Source organism: Lissotriton vulgaris, chromosome 3_2 (assembly GCF_964263255.1).
Source record: "Lissotriton vulgaris chromosome 3_2, aLisVul1.2, whole genome shotgun sequence".
NCBI lineage: Eukaryota > Metazoa > Chordata > Amphibia > Caudata > Salamandridae > Lissotriton > Lissotriton vulgaris.
The window spans coordinates 11,644,715-11,663,788 of NC_141690.1; the positions used below are offsets into that span (position 1 = coordinate 11,644,715).

Here is a 19,074-nt window from a genome sequence, read left to right on the forward strand (position 1 = left end):
ATGTCACCACCCCTAGGGCCCAAGGAGGCTTTTTCAATTACAATCCATCTCAGGCTCTCAGGAGGGTGTGAGGCTGATCTGAAGTGGTCAACAAGGGGAGCCCCTAATACTTCACACCTTATTCTGCTCATATGTTGTAGGATGCGCTGTTTTATTTTCTGCTGAGTTTGACCGATGTAAATAAGGTCACAAGGACAAATAATGGCATATATCACTGTCGATGTGTTGCAGTTGGTTAGTGATTTCAGTTGAATCTTACTCTGGTTGTGATGGAATTCTTTGGTTTGCAGTGTACTGCTGCACGCCTTGCACTGCCCGCATCTGAAGTGACCTACTGTAGGTTGAAGGTTCCAAAGTGTTCTTATAGTAGGTTCCTCCTTGGTAGGAAGGAGTGAGCGGACAACATGGTCTCTGATACTTCTCGATTTCTTGAAGGCATGGAGAGGTTTTTCGGGATGTTCAATGTCATCAGCAACCAGTTGCCAATGGTTGTTGACAATTTTCTTAATCTGGTTACTCTTCGTGGAGAAGGTGGTGACGCATACAATGCGGTCCAGTGAACTGGTGGAAGGATCCTTTGCTTTCAGGAGTTCTTCGCGAGGGTAGAACCAGGCTCTCTTGCGGGCCTTTGTGATCAGTCTTTTGGGGTAGCCCCGTGATCTCAGGCGGTCCGTTAGGTCTTCTGATTGGTCAAAATAATGCTCCTTCGTGGAGCAGTTTCTGCGAATTCGCAGGAACTGCCCGAAGGGCAGGTTGTCTCTCAAAGCCCGGGGGTGGTGGCTGCTATATTGAAGTAAGGAGTTCCTTTCCGAAGGTTTCCTATAGAGGGTGGTTAGTAGTCGACCTTCATGGTGATAGATGGTGATATCAAGGAAGTCGATATTGTTGTGATCAGACTTGATAGTGAATTGTAGATGTGGGGACTGTTGGTTGAGCCAGTTATGGAATTCATTAAATGTGGTCACATTGCCGTTCCAAATTATGAGGATGTCATCTATGTATCGAACCCATATATCTAGATGATGATGAAATGGGTTCCTAGTGTTTAGTACATTGTTGTCCTCAAAGGCTGCCATATACAGAATGGCTACATCCGGGGCGAAGGGAGCTCCCATTGCCACCCCTTTGGTTTGTAAGAAGAATTCATTCTTGAAAGTGAAGAAATTCTTCGTCATAGCAATGCGGAGAAGAGCTATAATAAATTCTGTTGGGACCCACCTGGGTGACGGTCTTGAGTCTAAGTACCGAGTTGTGACTGCTAATGCCTCTTCCTGCGGAATGCAGGTATAAAGCGATACCACGTCGCAGGTTGCCAGCAGTTGTGTTGATGGACTGAATGGTAGGTTCTCAACCAGGTTGATGGTTTGCAGGGTATCCCGCAGGTATGTTTGGGTCGATTCTGCCAGAGGTTTTAAGAAGAAATCAATATATTGTCCAAGTGGTTCTAGTATGGAGCCGCAGCCTGAGACAATCGGGCGACCTGGAGGATTGGTCATGTCCTTATGTATCTTAGGCAGTGTATAGATAGTTGCCAGGCGAGGATGTCGTTGATTGAGGAAATCAAATTCAGTTTTGGAAAGAAAACCTAAGTCTGAGCCTAGTTGGGTAATCTCCAGAATTTCGCGTGCAATAGCCTGTGAGGGGTCAGACCGCAGTTTCTGGTAACTGATACCATCCAGTAATTGTCTCTGAATTTCAGACTCATATTTTTGGACATCTTGAATTACAATCGCTCCCCCTTTGTCGGCGGGTTTAATAACAACATCTCTATTGTTTGCCAGTGACTGGAGGGCGGTTTTTTCAATTTTACTGGTGTTATACTTGGTATATGTTTGGTTGAGAAGAGTAGAGTTCACATCTCTCCATACAACGGCCTCATATGCTAAGATTTTATTAGTCATGGTGCACGATGGAGGCACAAAGGTGGATGGAATCCTTAAGCCGGTGTGTGAAGGGTTTCTGTATGGGCCAGCATTTCTGAAGAAGTATTTGAGTCTCAGTTTTCTGAAGAATTTAAACAATTCTGTGCGAACTGTAAAGGGGTCGGGTCTGCTGGTAGGGACATAGGATAGCCCTTTGCTCAAAGCCCGTACCTCATGCTCATTCAGTGTGTACTGTGAGATATTGACGACAGGATTGTTGGCAACTGCGTCCCTTACCAACGGTAGGTCTTGTTCCGTGTTGTTCGTTCTCCATGTTGTTCTTGTTGGATTCGATACATAGATGACATCCTCATAATTTGGAACGGCAATGTGACCACATTTAATGAATTCCATAACTGGCTCAACCAACAGTCCCCACATCTACAATTCACTATCAAGTCTGATCACAACAATATCGACTTCCTTGATATCACCATCTATCACCATGAAGGTCGACTACTAACCACCCTCTATAGGAAACCTTCGGAAAGGAACTCCTTACTTCAATATAGCAGCCACCACCCCCGGGCTTTGAGAGACAACCTGCCCTTCGGGCAGTTCCTGCGAATTCGCAGAAACTGCTCCACGAAGGAGCATTATTTTGACCAATCAGAAGACCTAACGGACCGCCTGAGATCACGGGGCTACCCCAAAAGACTGATCACAAAGGCCCGCAAGAGAGCCTGGTTCTACCCTCGCGAAGAACTCCTGAAAGCAAAGGATCCCTCCACCAGTTCACTGGACCGCATTGTATGCGTCACCACCTTCTCCACGAAGAGTAACCAGATTAAGAAAATTGTCAACAACCATTGGCAACTGGTTGCTGATGACATTGAACATCCTGAAAAACCTCTCCATGCCTTCAAGAAATCGAGAAGTATCAGAGACCATGTTGTCCGCTCACTCCTTCCTACCAAGGAGGAACCTACTATAAGAACACTTTGGAACCTTCAACCTACAGTAGGTCACTTCAGATGCGGGCAGTGCAAGGCGTGCAGCAGTACACTGCAAACCAAAGAATTCCATCACAACCAGAGTAAGATTCAACTGAAATCACTAACCAACTGCAACACATCGACAGTGATATATGCCATTATTTGTCCTTGTGACCTTATTTACATCGGTCAAACTCAGCAGAAAATAAAACAGCGCATCCTACAACATATGAGCAGAATAAGGTGTGAAGTATTAGGGGCTCCCCTTGTTGACCACTTCAGATCAGCCTCACACCCTCCTGAGAGCCTGAGATGGATTGTAATTGAAAAAGCCTCCTTGGGCCCTAGGGGTGGTGACATCTCAAATATACTGAACATCAGAGAACTTAAATGGATGTTCTTTTTCAACTCCATCCAATGTGGTTTGAATGAACATGATAGCTCTTTCTCCCAGCTTGCCACCTTACCCTAATCTCTGAACCTCTAATCTATCCTGTTTAGGGTTCTTATGATAGGGCACAGTCGTTTTGGTATTTGAACTGTCTCTCTATTATGTGATATGCATATATATCTGCAAAATATATACGACTTTTACATCATGATGAATATGGTTTATGTAAAATTGTTCTATATACCAGCCACTGTTGGTTAATTCAATTCCACATTCTGATGATTCTCTATACTGTTTAAACTGCCTTAACCATCATGTGATAGGTTCGCAGTATTCAATGCCAACCACAGCTTAGCCCATTAACACCCACGCGCTACCATATTTTGATTATATGATGAATAAGGTTTGTTTAAAATTGTTCTATTTACCCAGATGGTAACTGTGCATTGCCCTTCTGATTGTCCAATCTGTATTATGAATATAATATGAACCATAATAGCTGTTTGGTAATTTAACTCCACACTCTGACAATTTATTGCATTGTCTATACTGCCTTAACCATCATGCGATAGGTTCGCAGTTCAATGCTGACTATTGCCTAGCGCACCCATACCACGCGCAATCATATTGTGATTTCTGAAACATGCTTCTTTTTAAACTGCCATGAATATTTTAGCACTGCTCTGACAAATTTGTATATCAATAATGGTTCCACGCGGAATTTTTTACATGGTCCTTTCTCTGGGACGATACTACTTTGACACGGTGAGATTTCTCCCAAAAATTTTTCCAAATGCCCTTGCCCACCATATAGGCGCACTTAATAACTGGAAGACTTTACCGGCTTTAGTTAAACAATTTAATATCTCTCCCACCCCCCGGGCCAGCAAGCGAACAGACTCTTTAGTCTTCTCTCGCTGCCAGTTGTCACGTGACCTCTCCGGTACCATGACAACGGAGAAACCAGGAAGCCCGGCGTTCTCCTCGAGACAGCCGAGGCAGAGGTTACGCTCCGATTGAACTGCGTTAGACCGGTAAGCTTCTTTCCGCATAGCTCCCAATCTCCCGATCTACAGTAACCCGGCCCTTCAACAGCCCTTTAATTAACGCGCTCACTTGTGTGTATTAGGTCACGGAATCCGATTAATCCTTTCCACGGGGACCAGAGATTGACTTCCCCACAATCGGTAAGCATTACCGATGTACGCCATTATGCTTATATTAATTCCTGACCTTCAGTGATTTTTACAACGGCCCCATTTCAATTGTGAAATATGTACTCTTTCGTGCAGATTTTTGGAGTGGTCCCCAATCCAGCACCCGGATCGTTTCTTTCCTCGCAACCCTTGTGGGATATGTGTTGTAATCCTTCAAGTAAGTTCTCAGATATCTTCTCCTCACCAGCTCTTAACATGAGCACGCCCTGTTTCTAATACTAATGGGCTGTTTTATTTCTTAAATCTCCTCACTTAGGATGAACAGTTTATATAGACCCTAACAATTGAATTTAACCCAGCAACACTGATTAATACAGGTTAGTCTGGCCATGTGTGTACATCCTCATGTAACTCTTTGAGTACCTCATTAAATAATGTACTAAACCCTAAATATTCACTTAATTTAGGTTGCCCGCCCCGCCTCTTTCCTCCCGTCCTGATGAAGACCCTCTTGCAAGGATTTTAATCCGTCCTGCGTTCATTGGGTCGAAACGTCGACTTCCCAGCTCACACACAGCCTCCTCCTACCCCAATTGTGTATAATACGGATTTAGGGGCATGTGTTTTCTAAAACTTACAAGCTGATTCAATATCTGTATGTTGTCCAGTTGACACTGAATCTATGACATTGTTTGAATAATACGTGTTTTTATTGTCACCAATTCCCCCCTCACACCACCCTCACGACTGCACGTCCCCCCCCTTTTTTTCCCCCTAGGGGCACTATTACGAATTTGTACTGTATATTGGATTTTTGTCAACCATTTTTTCCTATAATGTGAATAAAACATTATAGATGCATTTATCTCCTTTTACTTTGTCTTAAATTCTCTTTACTTATACGTCTCTCCTACTGGGACCCCTTCCCTTTAACGCTAAATACCCAGGTCCCAGTGATTCCTTTGGGTTAACCCTTTCTCCTATACCATTCTCTACACCTCTAGCGGCGGGACTGACGAGCAGGATCTTAATACGTACCTGGAGGACATTGCATGCGCATGGTTATCTGATGTGCACAGAAAATATCTTAGCCTACCAGACGATATAGAAGATGTGATAGACGCTATAAAATCACTTCCGAACAGAAAAGCGCCAGGCCCTGACGGGTTGACCGCAGAATTTTACAAGGCACACGCTGCCATTCTCGCTCCCCACATTCTTGCAATGTATGCAGAAGCTTATGAGACAGGACGGCTTCCTCCCTCTTTACGACATGCTATGATTATCACTTTATTGAAAAAAGACAAACCTTCCGAAAGCTGCGAGTCATATCGTCCATTATCACTCATTAATCTCGATGCCAAAATACTAGCGAAGATATTGGCCACGAAGCTGCAACCTTTAATGCCACTGCTGGTCTTACCGGACCAAGCTGGGTTTATTCCGGACCGATCTACATCTCTTAATTTACACACCATATTTGCCATGCTACACGTGTTGAATCCAGACTTACCTGCCGTTGCGGTGCTATTAGACGCCGCAAAGGCATTTGACTCCATAGAGTGGCGATATATGTTGCACATATTATCCTGAATGGGATTCCCACAAATGTTTATACATTGGGTACGGATATTGTACACGGAACCATCTGCCAGGGTTCGGGTAGGAGGCGACACATCGGAGCCGTTCGCCATAGAGAGAGGTACACGGCAGGGATGCCCCCTATCCCCACTCTTATTTGCCATCGTGCTAGAACCTCTGGCATGCAAAATCCGGCAGTTACACAGGGCAGCAGCTCTTAATTATAACAACAGACCGGTGGGAATTTCACTTTACGCGGACGAAATGGTCCTATACGTCCACGAACCGGCCCAGCATTTATCTCCTCTCCTTCGAGAATGTTAAATTCAGTTTGCACTCTGGTCTCCACATAAACTGGAGCAAGTCTGTAATTATTCTGCTGACTGCTATCACAACACCTCCTATAGTTGAGTACCCACTAGTTTGGTCCGCTGATCCTGTAAAGTATTTAGTAGTGTGGATACACAGAGATCCCACAGTGGTGGTCACCGAAAACTACGGCGCGGCTTATGCAACCCTAGTTACACAAGTAGTCAGATGGCTGGGCTTACCACTGTCGCTGGCGGACAGAATTTCCATCATTAAGATGGTGATATTGCCCAAATTATTATACCTCTTCTGCAATGTCCCAGTCCCGCTAACGGCACACTTCTTCAAAACCGTTCAAACACAGCTATTGCGGCTAGTATGGGGCGCCAAACAACCGAGGATAATCTGATGCACTTTTTCGCTACCCTACGAGAGGGGAGGGTTCAAAGCACCAGACATTTATGTCTACTACCTATGTTGTCAAGCTCAGTACACATACTACTGGTACAAACCACATGCTTTTACGCCGCATGTTGCGGTGGAGGAAGGGGACGCTCAACCGACACCACTGAGAGGCATCATAACACACTCCCGAAGACGCACGCCGAGAGCAGAGATCAACACGATTGACAATACCATGTCGGCCTGGCAGGCGATTAGGCGAAAGACGCACAGGCTCCCCCTATATGCCCCTGCACTGCCCATTGAGGGACATGCTGCAGTGACGGTAGCAAAAGACAGAGGTTCAGTACAGGCCCTTCGTGAAGCAGGTATCACAAGCATGGGAGATCCCTTTCTGGAAGGCACATGCGTCACTGGGGAAGACCTATCATATATTAATAACCCGACACTGCTCTTTCAATTCACATGCTATAGACTGCGGCGGGCGGTTAAGGCTCACTACGCTAGCTTCCCTGCGGAACCAGTGACCTCATCGGCGCTTCAACTGATCAGAACAGCCCCCACAAAGAGACAGCTGGTCACCAGACTATACAAGGCCGTTAAAAACAATGAGCCGCATAGTATAGATGCCAGTCTGACACGGTGGAACGATGTATTAGGCACCCCTATAACGGAGAGGGAGTGGACACAAATATGCTCCATAACAGGGAGGCTGACCCCTAACAGTAACCTGAGAATTATACATCTTAAGTATATACATCAAACATACCACACTCCTCACAAGCTGCGGCGAATAGGTCTACGGGACTCAGGAGGGTGCAGGCGATGTAGCACTGAGTTGGCTGGCTTTATGCATTTGGCATGGGAATGCGGTCATGTACACACTTATTGGGAAGGGGTATTATCCATGATTGCGAAAATGAAAGGTATTGTGTTGCAGAATGCCCCGGCGGTGTGCTTGTTGGGACATGCTCCTCAGCTCAAAGGTGTGATGGGTACATTTATACATGTGGCCCTACTGCTGGCGAAGAGGAGAGTTCTGTTTACATGGGACAGCAGAAGGCGCCCTAAAGCTGAAGGTTGGTTAAAGGACATGGTATACTGTAGAGACCAATTGGAGACGTATGCAGAAGAACTTCCCACCTCATCTAAGCTCAGGGACATTTGGGCTCCGGTAAGAGAATACTTGCTTGCCTGTAGCGACGAGCACTCTGAAGATGAATTGTAAAGGTCGATAGTGAATGGGGAGGGTACTGATGATGCTCACATATTGCGCTTTCATGGTGTCAGTTTCAGCTGGGTGATATTACACATGGTGGCTGATTTGTGAATATCTCGATGGATGTAATGCACTGTTCAGGTAGAGATCAAAGTACCCATTGACTGTGTTTTTGTTGAAGTTTCCTGATTGTCATCGGTTTTGCACTTTGCAGAGTTGATATGAATCGGCTCTGAGTATATTGTATGCTTAATGAAAACTGATAAATAAAAGTTAAAAAAAAAAAGGTTTTTGATTCTGTGCAATGGGAATACCTGTTCTCCGTACTTGTAGCTTGCAGGATTCTGTCCCAATTTTCTAAGCTACACCGACTGCTTTACACAAATCTGGTTGCCAGAGACAAAATAGTGTCCTATTGGACCATGTCCCAGTCAAAAGTGGGACATGCACGGGTATTCTTATTTTCTTCCGTTTGCCATGGGCATTAAACTACTGGCCATGGCATTAAAGTATCTCAAAGTATATAGGAATTTCTCTGGAGAGCTGGACTTGAGGACTGAGTTTCCGTTTATGCTAATCTTCTAGTTTATGTGAGCCATCCCCAAACCTAGCATCTACATTTTTCTAGACTCCTTGACCTCTTTGGTCAAACATCTGATCTTAAATCCACAAGTTAAATCCTATACCCACTGCAGTGCTTCTTGGATGTAACCATATGGTGTCTCAGCTAACTGTGGATCCTGGCAGATTTCATTATTTTGGCATAAATGTGTCACTGTAATTTTCGAGTAGCTGGAAGGCCAACATCTCAGCACTTCTTGAGACCCTACAAAGAGATCCGGCTTATTGGAACCCTCTTCCCTTATCCATAATGTGGCGAGTGGCCGTCATTAAGATGGTCTCTCTACCCAAGCTGCTATATGCACTACAGAATTTTCCTGCCAAATCCCACCATACTTCTTTTTACAAGTAAATTACTTACTTTGTAATTTTGTGTGGGAAAATAGTCCCCAGAGTGTCTATGACAAAATGCCACAAGAACTGGTGGCAGACTATAAGCGATGGATGTAATTTACTGTATGGCTTTCTACCGACCTCGTTATCAAAGACTGACTGTACTTCAACAGACCAAACCCTCCTTTGTCACTGAGAGAGATGGATGATGGGTGATTGTTCCCTTGTACTGTACCTTTATAGAGAACGCATATGCAACTAAGTTTGTAATTACCTCTGGCCAGAAACTCACTTTGTGCTGCTTGGACAAGGTTGGGGGGGATGTTTTACCATTGGCATATCTGAACTCCAGGCCATTATGTGCTTATTGACTTTGCATTCATTTAGGGCTCTTCGGGCAGAGTATAATCTCAACAGGTCACAATTCTATCATTATCGCCAACTATGACATGGCATCACCCCTATTCTCAAGGACATTGATGACTTGAAGTATTTTACTCCACTGGGGACTAGACTGATTATGTGTCTCCTTGACAATGCCTTCTGTAAGCTAAGCAGGGCATGCTAAAACAACATGGGGCCACTGAGGGACATGGATTGGCGGGGTATCCTGAAGTCTTTCAAGGACGCAACTTTTTCCTCTGCTCTTGCGTTGTTCAATTTAAAAATCTCCACAGGATCTACTACTCCAAGTTGGAGGCTGTGGTGGATAGGTAGCGACACTTCCCTGCTGTGCATCATAGACAAGGGCACCTTCTTCCACACTGTCTGGGAATCTAGACCTTTTCATAAGTGATCTCTACATCGTTCGCAAGAGAATCTATGTTCACCTCAGTTATGACTGTCATTACTACCCAACCTAAGAGCAAGTTCCTTTTCCTTACTTGCTTTAAGGCGCCATATAGCCTTGCTTTGTCATCGAATTGGTCGCATTGTCTCATTTGTTAGTGAATGCATTTAGGCTTGAGACAGAGGTTTTTGTAAAAGTTGTAATTTATTTTTAATATTTTTCTTTTGATTTTTACCCTGTCAAATGGCCATTCATTTCTATGGCTGTAGTGTGAGAAGCATATTTGTTTAAGAAATATTTGAAACAAACGAAGAGGCACAGTGTGAGCTGGAGCTTGATGTGGAGTTAATTTTGGGATCCAGAGTAAGCATCATCAATGTTCTTCCTGATTTATTTTTTTCATATCTTCAAATGTACTGACAACAATGCGTGTGTGTGTCATCTAAGTATGTGTGCACAGATTGACCAGAGGAGGTGTTGCAGGGTTCCTCCAGACTGACAATGATTGAAAAGTTGATTTGAGGAACAGTATGAAAAGGTTTTTATGTTGTGCTGTGGTTTGCGTTTAGCTTTCTTTAATCCAGTTGAGGAAGTAGGTATTAAATGTCATCGCACGGCTAGTTTATTAAACATTATATATTTATTTGTTGATGGACATCATTTCATTCTGGACTTAGTTGAAAAAAACTCTTTTCTAGATAGGCACTTCTAGTACGTATTGAAAATAAACAAGTGATTTAGGGCCTTACTTGAAGTTTTACAGACAGGGTATTCCTTTAAAAATGCGGCAGATGTTCTGTCCACTGTCTTACTAGTGCAGTATAGTTATTACCACTTTAAATATGGCAGACAGACCTCCACATTTTCATAGAGTACCCTGTTTGCCAAACTTTTCAGTAAAGCCCATAGCATTCCTGGTACATATTAACATATATTTTTTTTCTTTTGAAAGTCAAGTCCTGAGGATTCTGAAAAGAGACGTTCCAATGTTAAGGCATACCGCAACTTCTTGAACAGAGATGGTCCCAGAGCCCTGGGTTCAAAGGAAATACCACAGGTCAGTTCTAAGCCACCTTATCAAAAAACAAACACACACTCGCTCACACTCTCACTCTTTCCTGAGAGATTGATAAAGCATAGTATTTTCAGTGGTTATTGTCAGTGCTTATGACGTGAAGTTCCATGATTTATTTTCCTCTTCAGCTCAGCATTAATACTTAGGTGTATACACTATGTATAGGGAATTCATGGGTGACTAACCTTTAGCTTCCATGGGAGACAGATACTGGGATGGAAGGTCTTCTGAATGGTTTTGGAGTGTGTGCTTCCCTGACGTCTGCTGATCTTCAGGCAAGTCACCAGAAAGTTGCTGTAGTTTATTTTTATTTTTACTGTGGTGAGCATGACATTTATTCATGTGCGTTGAGAGACTCCTTGTTAACATCAATAGTTTCCCTAGAGGGTAGATCCAGTGTCAAGGTGGCTCGCAAAGTACACACTTTTTTTACAGAATGGCTAGTGCCCTCACTGTCCACACCGTGGTTGTCTGACATTGAGGCAGCCTTAATACGTATTCACCGGTACTCATTGAGAGGGGTTGCCTACCAGCACTCTCCTGAAAAAATCTGTTCCATCCCCCTTATGTGGGTTCTTTTGGCCTCCAACATGTCTGAGGTATGTGTTTTGAGAGTGTATGTGGATCTGTTATGTTTAAGGTAATGTAAATTGAGCTGGCCTATTACATTCCAGTTCCCATGTGGCCCTCCCCAGTCCTTGCACAAGCTTGGCAGGTTGAGAAGGGAACCAGGTTTTTTCTGTGTTGAGCTGAGATTTTCCCTTTGCTGGGACATTCATGGTAAGACTGCTTTGTCCTAGACCCCTCTTCTCTGCTGTTGGAGCCTGTGAATGTTTCCACTTACCAGCTGTAGCTAGGGAAGGTTTCCCTATTGAAGAATTTACAATTTTAACCCTTTGTTCCCACCCCTGGATATGTGTAATCTCCTACTTTGGCCTGGCTTGTCCAGCACTAGTAGCTAGCTCCGTCCCCTTGGGTGCTTTGCTATTAGAAATTCCCATCTGTGGCCATAGGACTGTGGTGTTCAGACCCCACCTCTTTTTTATGTCATGTGACCCTTTTCAGGCACCTTGACCAGCCACTACCCTGTTACAGCTAGCCCATGGCTCCTGGACTAGTTGGACTCCAGAATGCATGCCTAGACACAAGGCATCACTAATCGGAACCCTGACACAACTAAAGGAAGGGTGGGCAACACTTTTCTTTGGGTGGTGAGACAGTGGCTGGAGGAACATTTGTCTTCCTAACAATTGCTGAAGCCATATCACTGCAATACAAGTATTGGGACTTTGTTATTGCTTTGAGTAACCCTGTGCAACATGGTCATTGAGTTCTATTGTTAACTGTTCTTATGGTGTTTAGCCGCTAGGCACTATAATACTGTTTGAGGTCAGAACTCTGGCACACAGAGTTGTAGAGACTTTTGGTTTGGTTTTCAGTGTGTATCTTAATTTGTGTGTAGTATATGTTCCAGGCGTAAGTATGTAGATACACATGCTTTGCATAAGTCTGCCCCCTAGTGTTGGGCTCGGATAATTATAAATTGTTTTTGTTCCAAGAAGTTTTCTCCCAGTCACAAGGCTGTGAGACTCTTCCTCTTGGGAATACTGTGCAGGGCTATCAAAGCCAATATGAGATTGTTTTTCTCTGTCAACGGGTTTGGTTGTAGTATCCCGTGCTCCGGTTCGAGTCTCCTTCGGTCTGGCATATATATCTCGATGGTACTGTTTTGATTGGTATAGGATACATCTCATACTAGATTTCGTCGCGGATTTTCAACTCGTCTCTTTGGGCCATGGGCCACGGGCCACGGACCAGGCAACACTTCTCCATTTTGAACGGGATCAACAATGACCTGCTAATGGAACGCACTCCGTTCAGTTTCTGTCCAAAGTGCCACTCGAAAAACTCTCACACTGTCCAACATCCCGTTTGCAGCTTGTGTCTCCCACCCAAACATCGAGAGGAGACCTGTGAGGCCGAAACAAAAAACACTTCAAATTCTGCCTTGAACAAAGAAAAGTATGGTACAGCCACCAAAACAACAAACTCCTAAGAAGCAGTTGAGTTTTGAGAAAGCTTTGGACATTCCTGTTCAACCCCTAAAGAAGAAAAGAAAGGATGCTTCTACTAGTCCATTGCACATTCCCATTCCTTCTTCACCTGAAGCACAATCAACACCACCACCACCCACTCCCCACAATTGTCAGAGGCTGGCAATATGTCTCCTCAGTCAACAGAAGATGAGGATCACATCCCAGCTAACAGCTAAGCATAACTAGCAAGGTATGACAGGGCCCACTGGGCCGAAATGGAGGGACTTCTCCCTGAGGGGCACCGAAAAAGAGATCAAGAGATTGTTAATGAAGGCAACCTTATCACCAACAACTCTATTAATTGGCATTAGAAGCAGCAGATATTGCTGCTAGGAGTATAAATACTAGTATCCTAATAAGAAGGCATGTATGGTTAAGGGTGTCAGGTTTCAAACCGGTGGTACAAACAGACTGTATTGAATCTCCCATTTTATAAGGAACATCTCTTCGGCCCCCAGAGTCCTTGAAAAAAATGAAAACGTACACCGAGGTAGCCAAATCAATGGGAGCTCTACAAACAAACACATAGAGGTTCGTTTCATAGGCCCAATTTTAAACAAGGGGCAAGAACACTTTCCACAGATACCTCTGGTTCATAATATAAAACTCGGGGGCAAAACTGAACAACTAAGACCTTCTACAGAGGTAACAATTTTAAAGGAAGAGGCAAAGGGAACTATACACGTTCTTCCAATACCAACAGTAAACAATGACCCATTTACCTTTCCCCCACAACACCAAACACCAGTTGAGGGTCGTCTTCAACAATTTCTCTGAAACCGGAAGTCAATTACAACAGACAAATGGGTCTTAGACATTATCCAACATGGTTATTGTTTGGAACTCATAACTCCTTAAAAATATTCCACCTCACAGATCCAAACTATGCATGCAACACCAAATCCTTCTGCAACAAGAAATAACAGCTCTGTTGAAGAAAGGAGCAATAGAACCAGTTTCACCACAATTTCACAGGTGCAGGAGTGTATTCACTATACTTCCTTATTCCCAAAAAGGATGGATCTCTCAGGCCAATTCTAGATCTCAAACCACTAAACCATTATGTAATATCAGAATTTCCACATGGTCACTTTTCAAGAGATCATCCCTTTATTACAAATAGGAGACTTCATGGCAACCTTAGATCTAAAGGATGCCTATTTTCATATACCAATTTATACTGCACACAGAAAATACCTCGGATTTCATTTTCAGGGAAATCATTATCAGTTCAAAGTTCTTCCCTTTAGAATCCCTACAGCACCAAAAGTATTCACAAAGTGCTTAGCAGTTGTGACAGCACATCTGCGCAGGGAAAACATTCATGTCGTCTCTTATCTAGATGACTTGCTAATCAAAGCAAACACATTCATACTTTGCAAACAAAATATTTTAAAAAAAATGGATTTACTACGTCAAGTAGGGTTTACTGTCAACCTACAAAAATCTCACCTATAGCCAGCTATCACTCGAGCATTTCTAGCGGCCACGCTCAACACAAATCTAGCGTTTACATCCCCAAGCAGAGACCAAATACACAATATACTAATGTTAATTCAACAATTTAAAACAGGAGCTTTCATTACAGCCCAAATATCTCATAATTTTGTGCATAATGGCATCTTGTATTTACATAGTCCCACATATCTGAAAGAACCACGTTAGTGATAGATTCCTTACCTTCGAATTACCCCCAGGCGTCAGACTGGATCCGTAAAGTTTTCGTCAGCAGTACCCCTGCGCGTTGGTAGGCGTTGTCGTGCGGCTCAGCGTATGTCGTTGGCGTCGTAGTCGCAGAGATGACGTCGCTGACACCAGTTCTTTCTTTTTCCACTCCAGCAGGCTCAGAACCGGATAGAGCGGTACCCCCAGTCACTTTTTGACGGAGTTATTTTTGGGACTTTTGTCTGTTTTTTTGAGCTTTTGACTCCTGGTGTATAGGAATGCCCAGTTTTAAGTGTTGCGCGACTTGTCTCCGCACGATGTCAGTGACGGACCCGCACCGTGAGTGTCTCTACTGCCTGGGGCACGACCACGACAGAGTTGTACCCCGAATGCCGGGCCATGGCTCCGAAAAACTTAGCGGGAGAGGTCCCGAAAGTTGGTGGAGGCCCGGGAGGTGGCTCGCCGCCGTTCAAGGTCACTGTTCCGTGGGAGGTCGATGGACCGGTCATGGAGCCACCACCACCACCAACATCGTTCGTCGAAGTCTTCGCACTCGGAGTCAGGTAAGGCAAAGCACAAGAAGTCGAAGAAGCATTGTCGCTCTTCGCCTTCCCCTAGCCTGTCGCTTGACATGGCTGAGGGTGCGGGTGGTGCCACCCACGCGGCTCCGGCGGAGCCTGCGCAGTTGTCGACGGCCTACCCGCCCTTCTCGGGTCCGTCGGCGACTCCGGCCCAACTACATGACTTCTGTCAGCCATGGCTCGCTTTTTTAGCCCATCGGGACCTGCCGGATGCCTTCCGGCCACGCGGGTCTGACTGGGGGTCCTCGCTCTTCTTCGTCCCTGGCTCCGTCCCCTACGTTGTTGCTGACTCCGGTCTCGACGCCACAAGACCCTCATAGATCCCAGCCGATGTTGGGGGGCCTCGTACGACCTCCACCAACATAGACGTCTACAGCACCGCCTCCGGCGTTGGCCGGCACTATGGCCGACTCGTTCTCCGGCTTCCACCCTGACGTGGAGACTGCGTCGGACCGGTGTCAATCGAAGCCGATACTGACGCCGAAGGGGAATTTCTATCCCTTTCTCCATCCGCCTCCCTCTTTTCTGCCTGCCCAGTAGGTTAGGGAGGACTGAGAGGGGTCTGAGGACCCTCTCCCAGCCCAGCCCAGTGCGAGTCAGACCCGGACTGAGAAGAGGATTTAAAGGATGCAGATGACATGGATTTTACTCCAGAACCTGGCACACTGTCTCCTTATACCTTGGCTATGGAGGAGGGTGGTACATATTCTGTGGGGTTTTGCTAGAGCAGCCGAGGCGCGCCACCTCCCTACGGTGGCCGTCAGGACTAACCTCCTGACAAAAGTGATCCAGCCAGGGTCTTCCTCTACGGAGCCGCTACTGCCCTTTAATGAGGCACTTTCTGACGTTTTTTTGGGCACCTGGTCCATGCCCAACACAGGGGCTCCTGTGGATAAGAATGTGGCCCGACTCCATCGGGCGACCCCATTTTCCTCTCCCAACACCCAACCCCTGAGAGCTTGGTTGTCCAAGCCTCTGCGTCCCCAATCGCATTCGTTTCTGCACTTCCTGACAGGGAATCCAAGAAACTGGAACAGTTTGGGAAGAAACTGTTTACTTCCGTCAGTTCAGGGCTGCGGTCTGTGAACACTGCATGCGTTTTGGACTGTTATTCCCATTCTTTGGGGGACACGGTTGTGCAGGTGCTGCCTCATTGTCCGGAGGTGCTCTCCCAAGCTATTGCTGAGGGGAGAGATGCAGCCAAGTTCACAATTCGTTGTGGTCTTGACACCGCCGACTCGCTTGGCAGGGCGATTTCCACGACATTGGCACAATGTCGCCATGCCTGGCTGAGGACAACTGGCTTTTCCGGATATGTCCATAACACACTAATGGACATGCCCTTTGGCACTCGCCGTTTTGTCGACAAGGCAGACAGTGCGTTGGAGCGGTTTGAGGACTCACGAGCTACGACCAAGTCCTTAGGCCTTTCAGCCACACGAACTCCTTCCACTTCTGCTTTTCGCTCCTTCCGTGGCCAAGGAAGGGGCGCCCAAACACGTTCGTTTCAGAGCCACAGGCCTTCACAGCAACAGACTCCGCGCAGCCGCGGATGTGGGACCTGCAAAGGTGGGTCACGGGGCACGGGGCCAGCGGGCGGGTCAGTCCACCACCTCCCCTACCGCCACAACCTCCAAACCTTCCTAGTCCAGTGTGTCAGGACCATCAAACGCCAGTGGGCGGCAGGAATAACCATCACCTCCCCTACTGGTGCACCATCCCTTCGGACAGGTGGGTTTTACAGATAGTCCGAAGGGGCTACACCCACCTCTTCGAGACTACTCCTCCAACAATGTCACCGCAGTACCACCGCATATGTGGGGTGATCACTTGATACTTCTCAAACAGGAGGTTGCGGCCCTCTTGATCAAGGGGGCCATTGAACGCGTTCCGAGGCCAGAAGTAGGTTGTGGTTGTTACTCCCACTACTTCCTGGTTCCAAAGAAGGACAAAGGCCTGCATCCTAGCTTAGGCCTTCGGAATGTCAATCGCTTCCTCCGGAAAGAGAAGTCTCAGAAGCTCACACTTGCACAGGACTTGCCTACCCTAGACCCGCAAGACTGGATGGTAGTGTTTGACTTGCAGAACTCTTATTTTCATATCCCCGTTCTGCCGACCCACCGGTGTTACCTGCGGTTCACAGTAGGCCACAAGCACTTTCAGTTCACCGTGCTCCCTTTCGGCCTTACCAGCGGCCCTCGGGTGTTCACGAAAGTGATGGCGGTGGTTGCAGCTCATCTGCGCAGATCAGGGGTTTCAGTTTTCCCCTATCTCGACGACGGGCTGTTGAAGGCGGGCTCGCCCCAGGCAGTCGTCTCCCACCTCCAGACTACGGCCGACCTCCTGCATTTGCTGGGGTTCTCCATCAACGTGCCGAAGTCGCACCTGGTTCCCTCTCAAAAGCTCCTCTTTATCGCAGCGGTTCTGGACACGGTGCGGTTTTGGGGTTATCCTCTCGAGCAGCGAGTCCGGGACAATTCGGCTATAAGTCCAATCTTTCGGCCCTTGTCCAGGGTTTCGGTCCGGATGACTTTGAGGCCGCTGGGCCTCATGGCCTCCTGCATCCGGCTGACCACTCATGCCAGATGGCATATGTGGACTCTGCAGTGGGACCTGAAGTTCTAGTGGGCACAGCATCAAGGGGACCTGTCTGAGCATGTCCAGATCTCGGAGCACACTGCACATAAGTTGCAGTGGTGGCTCACGAACCAACATTGGGTCAGCGTCGGATCCCTCTCCCTTCCCCAACCGGAGTACACAGTGGTGACGATGCGTCACTCCTGGGATGGGGCGGCCATATAAGAGAGGCGGAAATCAGAGGCCTCTGGTCTCCGGGGTGTCCAGGCTTCATATCCACTTTCTGGAGCTCCGGGCGATCCTACTTGCACTGAAGGCATTCCTTCTCTCTGTCGGGGGAAGTGTAGTGCAGGTGTTCACGGACAACACCACCGCCTTGTGGTACTCCAACAAACAGGGCAGGTGGGGTTGTGGACCCTTAGTCAGGAGGCTATGCGCCTCTGGACATGGCTGGAACACCAGGGTGTCACCCTGGTGGTTCAAAACCTGGCAGGTTCCCTGAACGCCAGGGCGGACGAACTCAGCCGCCGGTGCATGATGGATCACGAATGGCGTCTGAAGTCGGATGTGGCGCAAGGTCTCTTTCAGCAGTGGAGAGATCCTTGGTTAGATCTTTTTGCCACTGAAGAGAACGCGCAATGTCATCAGTTCTGCGCGTTGGAATTTCCAAGGCAGCACTCGCTCGGTGATGCTTTTCGTCGCAAGCGGAGTTGCGGTCTGTTGTACGCCTTTCCGCCTATACCACTTCTGCCCAGAGTGCTGATCAGGCGCGACCGGGCCCAAGTCATCCTTGTGGCTCCGGACTGGGCACGAAGATACTGGTATCCCGACCTACTCAGTATGTCTGTCGCAGCAACAGGGGACGGTCCTCCACGGAAACCTGTCCAGTCTCCACCAACATGCGTGGAGATTGAACGGCGACAGTTGAAGCCATTTGACTTGCCTCCTGAAGTCTGTGATGTAATTCAATTGAAGTATTTTCCTTGTATAAGTAACAAACTGTATTCTGAGTATCTATCCTACCTCAACTCCTTAATAAACCTGGGTGCTCTGTCTCGCTCAAGTGCTGTAGAGGAGTACCAGTTAACCATTTTGGTGTCCAATGGTGCTGTGGCCCCAGGACGTCGGTGGTAAATAACTCAAATTGATGCAAAGTAGCTCAGTAACCCCTGGCTACCCTGGTGCCCCAAGAACCTGGTAATTAAAACAATATAGTGTGGAATGGAAGACTGTAGCATCATAAACTAGATCAAAGGTCTTCGTGTTCCTGACTAGGAGAATTGTTGTGGGTGCTAGTGTCCTCACACTCAAAGCAGATTGTTTGTATGCATTTATGGTGACTCTAAATCTCATTTTAGGACATAAGATTTGAGCTTCTTGAGGAGGCCTGTCAAAACGTATGCTTTGGGTTGTGTAAATG

At 46.5% G+C, this 19,074-nt stretch overlaps 1 protein-coding gene across 1 annotated transcript in view; it reads left to right on the top strand.

The window, feature by feature from the left end:
* Nucleotides 1–19,074, top strand: part of RFC1 (replication factor C subunit 1) — a 742,181-nt gene that overhangs the window by 361,796 nt on the left and 361,311 nt on the right. Inside the window, exon 10 of the mRNA XM_086963975.1 lies at nt 10,613–10,717. Within this exon, the coding sequence (XP_086820101.1) occupies nt 10,613–10,717 (105 nt within the window). The remainder of the gene's footprint in view (nt 1–10,612; nt 10,718–19,074) is intronic.